The sequence below is a fragment of the Benincasa hispida genome, unplaced genomic scaffold (assembly GCF_009727055.1).
Source record: "Benincasa hispida cultivar B227 unplaced genomic scaffold, ASM972705v1 Contig297, whole genome shotgun sequence".
NCBI lineage: Eukaryota > Viridiplantae > Streptophyta > Magnoliopsida > Cucurbitales > Cucurbitaceae > Benincasa > Benincasa hispida.
The window spans coordinates 434067-449313 of record NW_024064781.1 but is presented as its reverse complement, the minus strand read 5'-3'; the positions used below and the strand labels follow the sequence as shown (position 1 = coordinate 449313).

General features: G+C 38.8%; 1 protein-coding gene across 4 annotated transcripts; it reads right to left on the bottom strand.

Annotated features, from left to right (window-relative positions):
• Window positions 1-6017: 6017 nt before the first annotated feature.
• On the bottom strand, window positions 6018-14787 carry LOC120069261. 4 transcript variants are annotated; one of them, XR_005479488.1, is made up of 10 exons: window positions 11018-14787; window positions 10740-10897; window positions 10563-10634; window positions 10281-10433; window positions 10006-10169; window positions 9759-9906; window positions 8029-8151; window positions 7853-7940; window positions 7365-7654; window positions 6018-6252 (listed from the first exon to the last, which is right to left on the bottom strand). XR_005479488.1 is itself a non-coding variant. In XM_039020983.1 (9 exons), exons 1-9 carry the CDS (start codon window positions 14274-14276, stop codon window positions 7470-7472), a joined length of 4341 nt encoding a protein of 1446 aa, XP_038876911.1. In that variant the 5' UTR covers window positions 14277-14787; the 3' UTR covers window positions 7059-7469. The 4 variants fall into 4 exon arrangements, 3 of the variants coding, with proteins under 3 accessions (XP_038876911.1, XP_038876910.1, XP_038876912.1); XM_039020983.1 differs by lacking the exon at window positions 6018-6252 and having other exon boundaries at window positions 7059-7654; window positions 10740-10888; XM_039020982.1 differs by lacking the exon at window positions 6018-6252 and having other exon boundaries at window positions 7061-7654.
• Window positions 14788-15247: the final 460 nt, after the last annotated feature.

Sequence of the window (15247 nt, the reverse complement as noted above, 5' to 3'; positions counted from 1 at the left end):
CGTAGATTTCCCCAAGCATTCCAGGTAAATGTTCAATATGTTTATTTGATTGTTAAATGTACACTAACCGTCTTACTGGGTTCCTTAATGCAGACAAAAGTCAAAGAGGATATTGTCATATCCGATGCTGAAAAGGAGTTTCGGGACACCCCAATTGATAGACGGGCCGTAAGACAAGCACACTCCAACACTGAGAGTTCAGGAAACTCTAGTAATTCAAAGAGTGGCAGTAGTTTAGAGAATAGTTCAGAAGGTGGGAAAGGTGAATAGCAGGGTAATTCAGAAGGTGGAGTGAGAGACGATGAATTTGATGGGGATCAAAACATCCACCAGCCTACTTACACCCCTAGCGAGGATATGTTTCATAATGTGTTGGTGGGTAACGTACGTCCTGAGCCTGAGGAGGAATGTTCTGTCCCAGAGGAGGCTCGTTCCGAGCCTGAGGTTTCCGACCACAGGGAGAGAGGCAATGTCGATCCTGATGTATATTCGTACCTGCGGAGCATTGGCAGCTTAATATCGAGCTTGGATGCCCGTGTATCGAACCTGGAGACAGACACGAGAGACATCAAAGCACAATTGTCAACAATGTTGATCCTGATTTATATTCGTATCTGCAGAGCATTGACAGCTCAATATCGAGCTTGGATGCCCGTGTATCGAACCTGGAGACAGACACGAGAGACATCAAAGCACAATTGTCAACTATTTTGTCTCTATTACAATCTATGAACGGTTCCACGATGTTTGAGGCGACGAGGTCCCCTCACTCCATAGACAGGCCACGATGTCACCATGTCCCCCATCTCAGCTCTATCTCGGTCACCCACCCAACTTGTACATAGGTCACCTACCCCACCTCCATCTATGTCACCTAACCCACTTCTACCTTTCAATTCATCTCTACAGCTTGATATCACGACCTCCTCTAACACCCTACATCTCGATTCACAGGTATGATCAGTATGTGATTAAAATTTTTCTTTCTTCATATTTGTTATTCGACATGTTCACCATTTTGTTATATTTCTGTAGGTTATGGTCGAGAGTAGAAAAACAACACGTAAGAGAAAGGCCGTTGATAAATACACACCTCCCGTCGAACCAAAAAAGAAAATAACAAAAGAGAAGAAAATTAAGATTCAACTTCCTTTGGATCGTCCAAATATTAAATACCCTCTCCCTAAGGTACCTACGATATAGATTAAAGCGACGATCCAATACTCCTTGGAGCATGAAGTTCCAGCTGCTATATTCAAGGAAATGGTGAACTGGATTGCCGATAAGAATACGGACAACAAGGTTCGAGAAAATGCAGTTCGGTCATCATCCAAATCCTTTTTTTAGGAGTTGACCGAACCAAGTTCATGGGTTGAGTGTGGCATAAGTTTACGATCCTTGTCCTTTTTACCAAGTACATATAGTTTACTCCCCTCTCCTAATGTCTATCTTGTTCTGGATGCAAACTCTAAATATCCTATTTCAGTTCATAAAAGATAAATTCTATAGGCGACCAGACATATGTATGGCCAGCTTCACCATCCTGCCAATTGAAATAACGATAACCATTTACTGCACTTCTGAATAGGAATTTGACTATTATGTGTTTTTAATGTCCTTTTCCTCGTGTAGAGTCACCTAAATTCGCGATATTGGGTCTACAAACATATTAAGAACAAGTCGAATTTGCATGCTACCGTAGCGTGAGGGGAAGAGACATTTTCAGATTATGTCATGGATAAATTCGATGTCAAATGGTCAGATGTGGACTTCGTGTATACAACAACAAACATCGATCAACATTGGATGTTGATTGCATTCGATCTAAATAAAAGTCGGTTGTTCGTATTTGATTCACTACCGTCTATGACATCAAAGAAGAAGCTAGAGTCTTCCTTGAACTGTAAACTTACACCCTACCATCGCTTCTTCACTATTGTGACTTGAAACGTTGGAAGCCGAATATAGAAACGTCTTGTTGGAAGATATCCCGACCTACCTCTACGAATACACAACACAGGTCATTAGATTGTGGAATATTTGTTGTAAAATTCTTAGAACATTTAGTGACTGGTAGTGCCCCATCTGTAATCACTCAGGAGAAGATGAGTGACTATAGGATGCAATTGGCATGTCAATTGTGGACGAACACTCCATATTATTGACATACATGTATATTATATATATTATTGATGTAATTTTACTAACATGTTATTTAAATTGTTAGTGTAGAACTAACATGAATAGACAAGCATTTGAGTAACACAAATAGACAAACTTGCGGAAAAGTTGTGTAAGCGAGAGCGAGATCCAGAGAGAGCGAGGCATTTCCAGGAAGATTCATTCATGGATAGCCAACAAATTAATTAAACTTATAAAAGCGAGAGTGAGATAAGCGAGACATTTGAAGAGATTCATGAATAAACAAACTTTAGTAATTAAACTTGTAAGCGAGACATTTTAAAAGGGATTACAAGTGATAGCGAGATTAACGAGAGTGAGACGTTTCTAGAATGATTCATGAATAGACAACCACTTAATTAAACTTATAAAAGGGAGAGCGAGATAAGCGATACTTTGAAGAGATTCATGAATAGACAAGTGGCACATAGAAAATTACAGTTTTGAGGATTAATGTGACACATAGAAAGTTATAGTTTTGAGGATTACAAGTGGCACATAGATAATTACAATTGACCGACATTTGAATCGTTTGGATCAGAATCAGTAGGTCGCCTGGACGTGAGCGGTTCACTACAGTTTTGTCGATGATGCCCGTAGTTCCCACACCTACCACATTTTATTTATCTACGTTGTTCTCCTCTTGATGATATTCTTTGTACTCTTTGTCACCCGACCTGTACCACTCTTCTAGGAGGTGCAATATGCTTTTCCACATAACCCGAAGGTCTCTTCCTTTCAGATATGTGACCGAGTGGTTTTACGGGCTCTGTATAAGCAGCCATGAGGGAGTTAATGCTATAGAATAGACTGCACAAACCATGGATGGGGATGTTCGTTCTCGCGCAGTCACAATTGCATGCGAACATGGGATACTGAGTGAGTCGAATTCCTTGCATATGCATTCCTTCATATGGAGGTTTACAATACCGTCTAATCGATTGTCCCACACATGGATCCTATAACAATCAATCGGTTCAACTCGATATCATTTGCCCTTGTCACACTCAGTTGCTAATCGATTTTCACAGTAGACCAAGTGTGACATCGTTCGAGATGCCCAATAATTTCTCCATTCATAAAACAATGACTGTGTGAGGCCTCGAATATGTTCCAATAAGCACATTATGTGCAGCTGTCGATATTCTTTGGTCAATGAATTGAAACATTCTACACTATTAGACGTCAAGTTATCGTATCTTCGTTCTGTTTGGTAAACGCGTGCCCACCTTTCAAGACCAATATCCCCCAAATATTTCGATACTGCACCATTTCGAAAAGTACGTAGTTGGTCCCAGTGTGCTTGGAACTGACATGCGAAATGCCATGGCTACATCCTTGAACATCCCAACAATCGTATTGTCCTTAAAGTTGTAAAGAATATTATTTTCTAGGTGGTATGTGCACAATCCATGAAATGTCGTGGAAAAAACTGCATGAATGACATTACCAATAGATACCGCTCGATCGGACACGAACACCAAGTTAGGGGGTTCTCCAATGGCACACTTCAAGTTCGACCTAAACCATTTCCAAGCTCGATCAGTTTCATTGTCCACTATGGCATATGCTAGTGAGTAAACTTGGTTGTTGCCATCCATGGAAACGCCGACCAACATGGCCCATTTGTATTTTCCTACAGATGCGATCCATCAACAATTATCACAGGTTGACAACTTGAAAAATCTCTAATACAAGGTCTTAATGCCATAAACATGTACTTGAAATGGACATCATTTTCAAGTTCGATTTCAAACCTTGTACCTAGATTCTCCATTTTTAACACTTCACCATATACATGTAAAACAACGTACGACTCTTCTGGAGTACCCTTAGCGAGAGCATAAGTGGTTTCCCTTGCACACCACGCCTTATTATAACTTATGTTTACTTCGTACTCTTTCCTCATATCCTCAACGATGTGACGAGGTTTATAAACACGTCCTATACCTGTAAACTTGTCTTTGGTCAGTTCACCAACTACCGCAGCCGTTGTTTGTCTATGGTCATGATTTAAAATCCCAATAGAACATGTGTGTGACCGCATATACTTCGTGATCTTAAATATGTCACACCCTGGAATTTTCACTACACGAATGCTCCACTTACAATTATCCTCTATACATTTGATAGTAAACAAAGACCTAGTTGACTTCCTTACCTTATATTCAAAATTATTGTTTATGGACAGAATAGACAATCTCATTTTTAAATCACTCTTACTCAAAAAAATTTGACCAACTTCAACATCTGTCTCAGATGAAGAGGTACCAGGCATAATCAATTTCCCTCAACGACATGAAGACATGGAATTCAATCATGTTGATCTCTCAGTAACAGCCACTGAAGGTCTATGCACCTCTGAAGGACCACAGTCCATAGAATTCAATCATACTGATCTTTCATTATCAACCACGAAAGGATCACGCTCTTCTGAAGAATCACAATCCATAAAATTCAAGTATGCTGTCATTGTCTATTGATAATGATGATGGTTGAGTATTTATAGACAATGAAATATCACCATCTTCTCGATTAAGCTCATATGATACCTCGTATTGTCTGTCTACACCTGTACCATCATGACTCATATTCACATTTTCGTCGTTGTATGATTTTAACGTTACATATAGTTGAACTTTAGAAAGATCGTCCCAAAAAAGAAGGAAGCGAACATCACCGTCATTCTGTATGTACTGTGGAGGGACTTCAAAGTCAAGCTTATATTTAACTCCCATAACAACATCAAACTCTAAACGACTTACATTTGCAACCCTGTAAATGTGAGCTTTAAATTCTTCATTCTTCAAGGTAATAGGCACAATGATTCATGTTAGCTTGTCACAAATATAAAAATTATGGTTCTCATCCCAATGACCTTCGTATCAAATTAGTACACACCTTTCTGTCATCCTACAAAACAAGAGAATATTTTTTATTAAGCAGATGGTAATACACATGGATCCCTCTCGCTGTCGCTCCCAATTATTCTCGCTCTCATTGTATCTCGCTCTCTCGCTGTCGCTCAATCTCGCTCTCGCCACCTTTCTCGCTGTCTTCCTCTCTATCCACCTTTCTCGTTGTCGCTCTTTCTCACAGCCCTTTCGTTATACTATTTACATTGTCTATTTACATACCTTTTTTAAGACCACGTTTCTACAAACACCAATGAAACCAAGTTCAAGAAAAATCTGTTCCATTCTGAAAAACCCATTCTGAAAACTCTGTTTGGTTCCAAAAAAACTCCGTTCTGAAAAACCTCGTTCAATAAATCTCCGTTCAACAAAATGACACTTCAAATGAAGTTTAGATTTAAAGAATTCACCATTACATATTTGCTGTGTGTTAACGATTTTAAGTTGTAGACAGATTTCGTAAAAATTGTCAAATCAATCGTACAGTGACAAATCACATCACGATGGAAGATAGACAGACAGCGAGAGCGAGATCCAAGTAGCAAGAACGAGACAGTTATCAGGGACAATTCTTGTAATCTCATACTGTGATAACGTCAACAGAAGATCAATTGACAATTTTTTTAAAAAAGGGGTCATTTGACATTATAGATCTAGATATTAAATCATTGGCCCAATTTTCCTAAATATATCCTAAGAAAAGCTATTTTTAGTCCTAATTTTTTATTTCAAAAAAAAAAAGAAAAAAAAAGTTGTCACCATGTCAATATCTCAATATATTCATATTCGTGCGTTCTTTTAATGAAAAAGGTCTTATTTTAAAAGGATTCATTGGACATAAATAATGGAGTATCAAATATTAAAAGTCAATAGACAGAAAAAAGCCTATAGAGTTGGGATAAGAATCATATTCATAATCCTTTTTTTTAAAAAAAAAAAAAAAAAGGAAAAATGCTGGCAACAATTTGTTGTCCAAGAGTGGACTGAATGAACTCCCAAAAGTGGGAGCCATTTTCAGAGAATTTTTTCAATCATACCACTGCCAAGTGTCACCCACATATTAATGAAAACATGTTTTGAACTAATCCAAACATCACCTTCAAGATCCCAACTGTTTCTTTTAGTTGTTTGGTGAAGAGTTTGGTAAAGAACAAGGCTGAGCAGAAAAAAAAGAGTATGTTGTTCAGAAGAGAGAGGAAAATAAACACCTACCAGAATATGAAAACAGTAGCCAGCAATATATAAAAAGTTGTAAATTTTATGTATAATAGTAGAAATGATAAGATCAAATCTGATGTTCTTAAAAGCTCTAAAAATTTTATCATGGTGCCCTACTCATAATGCTTTGCTAAGGAACCGAATAGACGGACACCCGAAGGAAGAAGGATCAACACGTTAGATTAAGCTCCCTAAGAAGGTGAGGTTCTTCACAACCGTGCTAACACATTGCATAGACTTATGAGGAAAATACCTTCACTTTGTTGCACCTTTTTGTTGTATTCTCCGTCAGAAGGCAGAAGAACACTTATAGACCATATTTTCTAGCTCTGTGAGTATGTCAGTACTATGATCGAGAAGTTCCTCTCAATCCACCTTTTGGGAGGAAAGGTTTTTTTATGGTGTGCAGGGGTGGAAGTGGTCTTATGTATTTTGTGGGTGACCAAAATAGAAGAGCGTTTAGGGGTGTGGATAGAAATCCTTCGAATGTTTGGTCCCTTGATCGTTTTCATGTCTCTCTATGGGCTTTGATCTCGAAGAATCTTGGATCCTATAGGTATTTTGTTACATAGTTGGAGCCTCTTCTTGTAGTAGAATTTTCCCTTTTTGTGGGCTTGGTTTTTAATATACCGGTATATTCTTTTTTTTTTTTTTTTTTCCAATGAAAGTTGTTTTCGTAAACAATAATAATGATAACGATAATAAATAATAATAATATATTTTTAAAAAATATATAATAATAACTCATATTGCCTTGCTTCCCACCCACCAAATCAGAGGGAAGATGAGAAACCCAAATCTATGGATTTTTTTTTTCCTTTTCTTTGTGTATAACATTTAAAATATTGTCAAAGAAAAAGAAGTGTATCAAAGAAATTAGTACCAAATTTGGAAGGCAAAAGAATGCTAAACAAATAATCATAATCTAAGCAGCTGCGAATTGAAAAGGTATTATGCTTGCATTCCTAACTACTCTGACCTATCTCTCTTTCTGTTAGTAGTAAAAAGATCATGTAATATCTACCGAATCCCAAAATTTGAGCAACGTACTTGTATTTCGCAATTCTGAAACATAGGCGAACAGGAAAGGGCCATCAGAGAAGTAATATGCCTAAATTTACTCCAGAACTGGGAGATGAGGTTGAGTGAAGACAGCTACTGCAGCTGGTTGGGTACTTTTGGAGGAGCTTTTGCAGCCATGGAGCGCAGTTCATGTGCAATTTCAGTGAAGCTTGGCCTCTCTGATGGCTCTGATGACCAGCATCTCTCCATCAGTGACCTCCATTCTGGATCACAAGACTCCGGTACTTCCGGTCGCAACGTGTTGCTTACTATGCCACCTGAATTTTAAGTTGAGAAAATTTTAGTTCAACAAGATGTGGGAGTGGAAGATCCAAACTCTAAACTCTAACTTATTGTTCTTGGTTGAGCATATATGGCTTAAACAGTTGAGATGCCTTTTAACAATTTTGTCTACAACAAAATAAAATGCTTACAGAATAATGGCATGAGACAAGATGCAGATATCAAGGATTTACCTATAATAACTCCATAATGCAAATTTGCATAAGGTTCTTCTCCAGTAAGGAGCTCCCACAAGACAATACCAAAGGAAAACACATCGACCTATGAACACAAGTACCAAATCATCCATTTTAATTGCACACGTGGTACAAGGGGAAACTACTGCAAGGAGTAAAAGGTATTAGCATACCTTTTCGGACACCATATTGCTGCTCCCATTCAAAAGCTCGGGTGCCATCCATGGAAGTGTGCCCCGCACACCACCTGATATCAATGTCTGACGTTTCACCTTTGATAGGCCTAAGTCACCGACCTTGAGGCACAAAAGCAGCATAAACACAGCTCTTCCAAAAATTTTATACTTAAAATTTCAAACTGATAATTTTCTTGGACTGAGAAACAAAAAATTTTGAACCAATACTAGTAATGAATCAGCATGAGATTTTAATATTCATGACAACAAATACCATCGTGCTCCATTCAAATATATGAAATGACAAACAGATTAAATCACCAAAGGCACACCAGTAGAATGGTATGATGGTATCTATTTTATCTTCCCAAAATGGGCCTTACTGTGGACGCTCTAGGAATTCCAGAATTGGGTCCATAATACCAGCCGAACTCGATCCCTTCGTAATTCAGATTGAACTCTGAAGATTTTCCCAAGCTCTCACTCCCTTACTAGTGTAATAGTCCATTAGCCCCTACTTGAATTCGTATGGGTTCAAATTTCTCCATCTCCAGTCACCCTGATTCACGTTTTTCAGACATTGGGTTCAAATTCCCAATGTCTCCAATTGAAATCCATTCAACTCGTTCAATACTTTTTTCTTCTTCTTTTTCAATTGAAATCCATTCAACTCATTATCCCCTTGTGTGCATAATGCATCTCTCGTGTTTGGTTCACTACTTCTGCCATCCCCACAATCAAATGCTCCAATTTCATACCCCTTTACTTCTAGCTTCGGTTTTGGCTCTTATTCATTAGCAGTGGCTTCAATCTCATTGATGTTAAATCTCCAGCTCCTCGATTTCCATAACTTCCCACAATAATCTTCTAAACACAAAAACCCATGGATGAGATATGACTCCAATATAGGCAATTCTAGGGAATATATATATAATCTCTTGTAGACATTTGGGGGGAATAAACTCCTCCAATCTTCTTGTTCAGCAGCCAAACTTTTACCATCCTCCATAAGGATTTTAGAAATAGGAAGCTTTTCCTCCCCTTCTTCCAATTTAAATTTATTTTTTGTGTCCACCAAATTTCCTCTTTGAAAATAATACCCTACAATTTTTATTTCAGACGACTCTAGATTTCCTCTTTCTTTTGGGCCTCTATGCTCCCAAAAAACTCCCCCAATTACATGTCATAAATCTTTCCTTTTAACTAAGTATATAATTAAAGACGACCCAGGTGGTCTTCATGTTTCAAAAAGCATTCTTTATACAATTACAATGAAGCATCTCAAGTCCTGATGGCTGAGGAAAAATCAGCCTGGCAGATCCTAAATAACCATTTTTGGTATTTTCATTTTTTTTTATAAGAGTACAATGAAGTGTCTAAGATTGCATAACACCGTGAAGAAAAAGTTACCAAAGTAGACCCCTATCAAGATATAGATAAATTATTTGGTAAACGAGCACAAATTCCTTTGTCCTGATGCTTTACTGAAAAATATGATAAAACTGCATCACAATGGTACATGATTCTCTCACTGATGTGTGTGTATTAAGAGAAGTTATGGTATTAAATATTTGCAAAGGTGTCTATTGGGCTCGAATAATAATGATTAATGACAGCACCCTTTATATCCTCCCGCTTTATTTAAAAAAACAAAAAGAAAATCAATATTTTAACTAAATGGAATGCACTACAATGATGATTCTGTTATTATCAGCAATACAACAAACCTTGCATATTGGGCGATGAGGATCTCGAAGGTTGACCAGTAGATTGTCACTTTTCAAATCAAAGTGCACTATATTCTTTCTGTGCAGGTATTCCATTCCAAAAGCCGCATCCATAGCAATCAAGACACGCTTACGCTTGTCAAGACTCCTGGATCAGTAGTATTTTATGACTTAATCTAAGGGTGTAGATATATTCTTCTGCAACTTCAAATAAATTAAACATATGAAAGGAGAAAATAATAGTTACCGTTCATTCTTCAACAAAGCATTTCTGAGCGAGCCATTAACCATATATTCTGTTACTGTTGCCACAGAGCCCCCAAGGCCATCAAGCACAACACCGTAAAAAGCAACCACATTTGGGTGGTGCAAATCAGCAAGCTTAATTGCTTCATTCCAAAAATCCTCTCTCTGGTACAATACAAACCAATATACAGGACTTGAGTAAAGGAACAAAAAAAAAAAAAAAAAAACACATGAATAACGAAAGAAAAAAAAAAAGCCAATTACTTAAAAAACAACCATGCGATCTTGTTCAGAAGGCTTCCCAGCAAAACACCTATCATTGACTCGTTTGATAGCAACATCAGTCCCCCTCCATTTTCCATGATAAACAGTGCCAAAGGTGCCAGAACCTAATTCTCTTAGTTCTTCAAGGTCGCTATTCTTTATTACCTGGGAAACACAATAATAATAATCAAAATCAAAATCAAAATAAAATAAATAAATAAAATGTCAAGATTACAGGACAGTTTAAAACATAAAGTGCATCCTTAAGGTTGAAAATGTAGAACCGTGTATTACCTGCAAGCGGCCAAAGCCTTCTGACACAGAAAAACCAAAGTTTGCTTTTTCTGAATGTCTTGTCCTGCCATCCTGAGCAAACAGGAAAACAGAATAACTATGGCAGCAGATATGACATATTTTCATTTGTGCCACTTGGATGGTTAAATTCAATATTAGATTAGGTTACAAACCCACATCATTATTTCGAACATCTCCTTCGGTGTTCGTTTCACAAACTGAATCAATTTTTTCATGCAATTCAGAGCTGGAGGATTGAGCTGACTGAAGAACAGACGCAGCTACACCCTCAGCAACAGCTTGAAGATCTTTCCTAATTTGTTCCTCTGAAGAGCCTAATGGAAATTATATGAGATTAATCACACCCACAAACATGATAATAGGAAGATTATCAATATAAATGCATTAAAAACTACAAAGAGTTTTGTCAGACTGGACAGTCTTGAAATTGGTACCCTTGTTTGAGTTAACCAATGGGTGACATACTCCATCCAGTAATGTTTCCACATTTAGTTCACCAATATTCCTGAAAGGACTCTCTGTCAAGGGTTCCCGGGTGGCAAGGGCTTCATTCCTCGGTTGAATTTTAGTTGGTCTAGGGGGCAAAAGATGAGCATCATGCTGCAAGTTCCAAGGATCCTGATTACTGAAGAGTGAATTCACAGTGTCCTGCACATTTCCAGTCCTGATAGGCAAAGATACGGATTCAACATCACCAGATACAATTCTGGCTTCGAATAGAGAAGTGTCCTCCTTCCACTCGACAGAAACTGGGACTTCATTATTTATATGTTCAGTCTTCATGTCAAGTAAGTGGGGATTTCTGATATGATAGACTTCATTGGATTCTAAATGTTGGATCCCATTTTCTGTTTGTGGTAATGTTCCGGGAGAGCCCCAGACAGGAGGTTGTACCACTTCACTGGACTCAAGAGGTCGTTCATTCATCAAATAGGGAACCTCCGATGAAGAGCAAGCAAAAGTAGTTGGTTTTATGTGATTTGGGTCGAGAACCACTATTGGCTTTACAAAGTTGTTATCTAGTAGAACTTCCCTCTCTGAGACTGGTTGTGAACAGCTGCCAAAATTGTCTTCCTTCCTAGTTCTTTCAATGGGTGATTTGCAGTGATCCAAATTAGCACAAATATCAGTTGGGCATATACTTAAACTTTCCAAATTTCCAACAATTGGTCTGAGATGGTCGTAACAAATTCCAGCGTGGGTAGCATTTTGGTTTGGAATAATGCCATGATGACTATTAGAATACTCTTTTGGATTTTCGTGAGTGCTGTACTCTGAAGCAAGGATAGGAGCACCTCCAAGGCAAATATCGTGTCTATCCAGGACTAAATTGGGATGGAACTGATTCTCTACAGCTACATGATGGTGCTGGAGTGTATCAACTTCACCAGGCCGAGGAATCTGTTCTACAACAGCAACATGGGGTGACCGAATATCACCTTGCCTCCCAAGAGCACCCTGGAGAACTGAGATCCTACCATGATCAAGATTACATTGATCTTTTAAAGTGTCGTCATTCTCATGTTGGCCCTCAATATGATGTGCAAAACCAATAGCCTCCACTGAAGGTTTTTCAACTTCTGGATCAATGGGATTAAAGATCCTGGTTTGCATTCCAACACCATGTTCAATAGTTTGTTGCCCCAAAGCTCCAGTTTCTGTAATATTTTTCATTGGATGGGCTGTTAAATGATCTTCAGGGTGATGACTGTAATACGAAAATTTCGAATCAGATACAGGGTTCGTCAAATTCTCTCTTTGATCCTGCAACGGAGAATTGGAATGAGTGTGTGGCACTGCTTTCTGGCAAAAGTAACAGTCATCCAACCTCTCAATCTTCTCAGAAAAAGTTGCCTGATGATGGGATACCAATTCATCACATGTACCTATCTGATCAGATTGCGGTACCTGATGTAAACCAAATCCAACCCCTACTGATACTGGAGGAGCTGAAACCTGGAGTGGTTTGTAGCCTTGTTCTGCAGATAGCTGGACAAACCTTGGACCAAAAGTGCTTGCATTAGTAAAATACTCCGTCTGAGACTGTGGATATTGAACCAAGGATTGATAGGAATTTGGCATAATACTGAGGTGAGAAGAAGAGGGAGCCATCGTCATGTGAACTGCAGGGACAAACTGATGAGGGGTAATTCCAAGAGTATTTGGCTGTTGTATAAACACAGACCCAGATGCCCCTACATGATGGGAGTTTGAAAAGCCTAGTTGTGGACGCAATTGTATAAAGTCCACACATGCTGCTTGCCGAGGATCACCAGTAGGCTGCAATTGGGACACGGGTGGAGGAAAGTCAATACCTGGTTGCTGCTGCATTAGAGTAACAGGCACAGATCTTCCTAACTCCGCCTCAGGCTGGGAAGAGGCTTCAGGAGAAACAGAGTTAACCACAGGAATACTTAATGGAACAGCAGAGGAATCTACAAAAACTGCAGAGACGGGATCGACCTTCACTAATCCGGGGCCAATACCAACTGCAGTACCTAAATCTCCTCCAGGTAAGGACAATGTTGTGGATGGAGGCCCACTCACAACCCCTAGATCGTTATTTGCGATATCCATCACCTCAGTCCCACTTAAGTCAGAATTCTGAGTTGAGGTAGCACTTGCAAAGCTCTCTTTCCTTGTAATACGGCCACCAACACCATCAAATATCCCGTTCACTGTTTCAACATATCTCTGCCCACTATCATGCAAATCGCCAAATTGCACCATACCTGAAGAGTCAAGTTCTGAAGCAGAGAACAAAAATATTCTCAATTTAGCCGATCCATCTGAAGACCTCTCAACCAGCTTCTCATACTCATCCATCATGTTATCAAGATCATCAGGGCATGAAACAGATATTAAAGCGTCAAGATCCTCGTCGGGGAGCTGATACTTTATAACCACAGCCTGCCCGCAGGTATCAACCATCTTTCGCACAAGCTCATTGAAAGTCACATCTCTCCTAACACTTATAATCCTTGTTTGTCCTCCAATGTATCTCAACATACCATCACTCGGTCTAGGAAAAATCTTGCCACCAAAACTGCACATAAACTTAACTTTCTTTTTCGAAATGGAACCATCTCCACCCTCCTCGCTCACTTGATCAACCGAATTCCCACCAACCAAATTCTCCAAGTGGGAGCTAAATCCAGAAGAACTATCATTACTAATCTGATCACCATTGGCAATCACCTTATTGCATAAATTGGTACTATCCCCAGACCCCATTGAGATATTATTGCTCACAAATTCCATGCCACCTCCCCCAACTCGATGACTCAAATTTGTACTATGATTAATCCCAACTGTCATGCAACTGCTAGCAAGCTCAATAGCATTGACACCACCCCGATTGCCCATGACATTCAGATTCGAGCAGTAACCAAACCCTACGGCAGGAATCGTTGCAGTATGCGCAAGGGGAGGAGGCATTCGAGGGCACCATGCAGTAACACCAGCAACCACATTTCCATATCCTAGCTCAACAAATCCCATATCGGAGACGTTCCCCTTACAAGGAACGGGCACAGTGTCTGCACTGGCAATGTCGCAGGGATGCTGGGGGGTAAACATTTGCGGGTTTCGAACGGTAGTAGCGACCGGCGTTAAATGGGGATCTTCAACCAAAGTTCTAGCTACATTTAAAGGCCGCAAGCCGGTGGGAATTGCATTCTGATCAAATGCCATGAAGTTGAAACCAAAAACTAAGCCACTGAAAATGTAAACTCCAACAACCTATCGAAAACTAGGGTTTCTAATATCGTTCGTTTCCTATACTAAACTCTAAAAACTGCCTTACAAACTCAGATAAACCCTAGTAAGAAAGACAGAACGGCTCTGTTTCCTCAGGCCAAGAGGAAATTACACTAACAAACAACTCACACGCCGAGAGAGAGAGATAAAAGACAGATAATAATCAACATTCAGACAGGAATGATCCAGTCGGTGAGTGGCGCAAATAAAAACACTTCAGAAAGAAATTACGGTGAGAAGCGTCGAGATTGAGCCCCAACCGAGGGCTTCCGATGAGTCTCCGTTCAGCTCCCTTCCTTCCACTTCTCTCTCTGCCTCTTCTTAGAGATTTCTATACGGCTGATTCGATGAAATGCTAGCAAATTGCAGTAGCAGAGTCCAAAATTCGTCTGGCCGGATTCTATTTTCTCGGGAAATGCAATCGAACGAAAGAGACGATGAGTAATCTTACGTGTAACTCAGGGTTGGGTGTACCATTTATAGAAGTGGCAAATTTGAGAAATTAATTAAGCTCTTTTTTGCCACGTAGGCAACGGATCACGGGGAAATGGCACGTGGACGTCACATGCAATGTTGAAGTCAACCACACCTTATGAATTATGAATTACTATGGGTTTAAAAGGTCGAAATGTGGAGATTTTATTTTTATACAAATGTAATCATAAAATATCTTTAATTTCTGTCATTTGTTCTAAAATTTTTCTATATTTTCAAATTCTTTAGTTATGAAAAACTATAAAATTTTCAACCTAAATTCAGATATAAAATAGTGCTGACATAAATTAATACTACACTATTTTACATTCAATAATAGTTTTGAAATGTTTATGAAAGTTGAATGATAATATTGTTATTTAAAAAAAATGACGTATTAGTATTTTTTAAATAAGAGGTCAAATATAATT